At 56.7% G+C, this 1,918-nt stretch overlaps 1 protein-coding gene across 1 annotated transcript in view; it reads left to right on the top strand.

Annotated features, from left to right (window-relative positions):
* Positions 1–1,918, top strand: part of UBN2 (ubinuclein 2) — a 63,961-nt gene that overhangs the window by 1,124 nt on the left and 60,919 nt on the right. Inside the window, exon 3 of the mRNA XM_045288914.1 lies at positions 1–107. Coding sequence (XP_045144849.1) covers positions 1–107 — 107 coding nt within the window. The remainder of the gene's footprint in view (positions 108–1,918) is intronic.

The following is a 1,918-nucleotide window of genomic DNA, read 5'->3' as shown; positions in this document are numbered from 1 at the left end:
GGCCGCCCCGCCAGACGGTGCGCCTGGAGCTGGTGCTCAAGGACCCCACGGACGAGAGCTGCGTGGAGTTCAGCTACCCGGAGCTGCTGCTGTGCGGAGAACAACGGGTACACCGACCTGGGGCGCCCCGAGACGGGGGGGGCCGCCCTGGCGCCGCTCCGCGGGAACCGCACACCCGGCCGGGTCTCCCCGCTCTGCGCGGGGGCTCCCCGCCAGTTGTGTGGCCGAGCTTTCCCGGTGGAGCGGCCGCCGTCCGTCGAGTGGGAGGAAGGGAAAGCCTCGGGGGACACGCCCCCCGACCCGGGGCAGAGGGATGAGGGGCCCCCTCGGCTGGCACCCGGCTCCTGCTTCGCGTTGGGGCGCACGGGGCCGGGGCTGTGGCCTGTGTGCGTGCGCTTGGGGCGCTTCTCGCCTGCCAAGGGGATTTAAAAGTCACCCAGAGACTCGGACCCGAGGAATTCCACGTTGGGAATGGTGGGGAAGCGTGGCCGTGTGGATGCAGGAGTTCCTCCCGCCGGTCGCCGCCGGGAGCCCTGGCGAGCTTTGTTTTTCCGTGGAGTTGCCTCACGTGGTCAGCGAGTGGAAGGTGTCGCCGCCCGTTCCGTGCGCGCCCTCGTTGGCGGTCGGTCCTGGGTTTATCGGCTCAGGTTGCAGCCCTCGCGACAGGGCCGTTGTCATGGGGGGGCGGCGATGACAAAGCCCTCCGCGTTGGCGATTCGCGAACTTCATTGGGAATGCCCAGGCTCAGACTGGCCTTTGCGGGGACCGAGCGAGGGCGTTCAGAGGGGCTTGTTGGCTTAGGTGCTTTCCATGGTTGGGGGTTGGGGGGGTGACCTTTCGAGGTGAGGAAGGGAAATGACGGCGTAACTGTATAAAAGGGCAGCGTTGATATGTGGCCCTGGTGACATAGTGGGCTAAGCATCGGGCTGTTAACCACAAGGTCTGCAGTTCGAAAGCACCAGCCTCCCCGGCTGGAGGCAGAGGAGAGGCTTTCCCCTCCTGGGGAGATTTAGTCTTGAAAGCCCCCAGGGGCAGTTCTACCTGCCCCATGCACTCGCTGTGCGTCAGATCACCGTGAGTTTGGTGTGAACCACAGGTTTAACGTACCAGTCGACTGGTTCCCTAGTCATCCTTGGCTGTTACAGGATTAAGCAACGTCACCAGGTTTTGTCCATTGGCCGCTGTTGGCGGTAATTGTTGTGAAATGTTTTCAGCCAAAATGAACGGAGGTTGGAGATCATTTTGGTTGACCCCACCTGTGCCTGCTTGCGTAGCTTTCCGTGATGGTGGCCCCATTCTTTAGGAAATGTGTTGGTCTTTTCTTTTTAATCACATCATTTTGAGAATGATTGGATTGGAGCGTTCATTGAACTGACTTGTAATCTAACTCCTAATGTACCGTATATACTCATGTGTACGCCAAGTTTTTTCAGCACATTTTAAATGCAGTTTTTGTGGTAAAATTAGGCGCTTCAGCGGATATTCAGGTCGGCTCATACTCGAGTATATACGGTAAGTTAGTTTGTAGTTTTAGTCCCTTAAAGAAACATCATATTTGGGCAAAAAACCACCTGGTCATCGTAATGCCTGGCATTGGCTTGTGGAGTTAGTCCAGCAGGACTGCCTGAGGCAAGAACCCTCTTGCCCGGTTTACAGCTATGACTACCGCACTGAATGGGGACAGGTAATTCTATTAAGAGCCTTGCCCTTGGTATGAACCAATCGTTGGTAGTACAGAGAAACAACTCATCCTTTAAACCTAGAGGGTCCTGCAGAAATGAAGTAAAATTAATGCCACTGCAGAAATCCAAAGGCCACAACTGTGAAACTGTGACTCTCTTCTTGCTGTAGTACTTACACAACAATACACTGCCGTTCAGTTGGTTCCAACTCTCAGGACATACTAGAGCTGCCCCTC

The sequence above is a fragment of the Echinops telfairi genome, unplaced genomic scaffold, assembly GCF_000313985.2.
Source record: "Echinops telfairi isolate 266 unplaced genomic scaffold, ASM31398v2 ScPeMD7_23;HRSCAF=83, whole genome shotgun sequence".
NCBI lineage: Eukaryota > Metazoa > Chordata > Mammalia > Afrosoricida > Tenrecidae > Echinops > Echinops telfairi.
The sequence above is the reverse complement of the archived record's forward strand: the minus strand, read 5'-3'. Positions and strand labels throughout refer to the sequence as shown.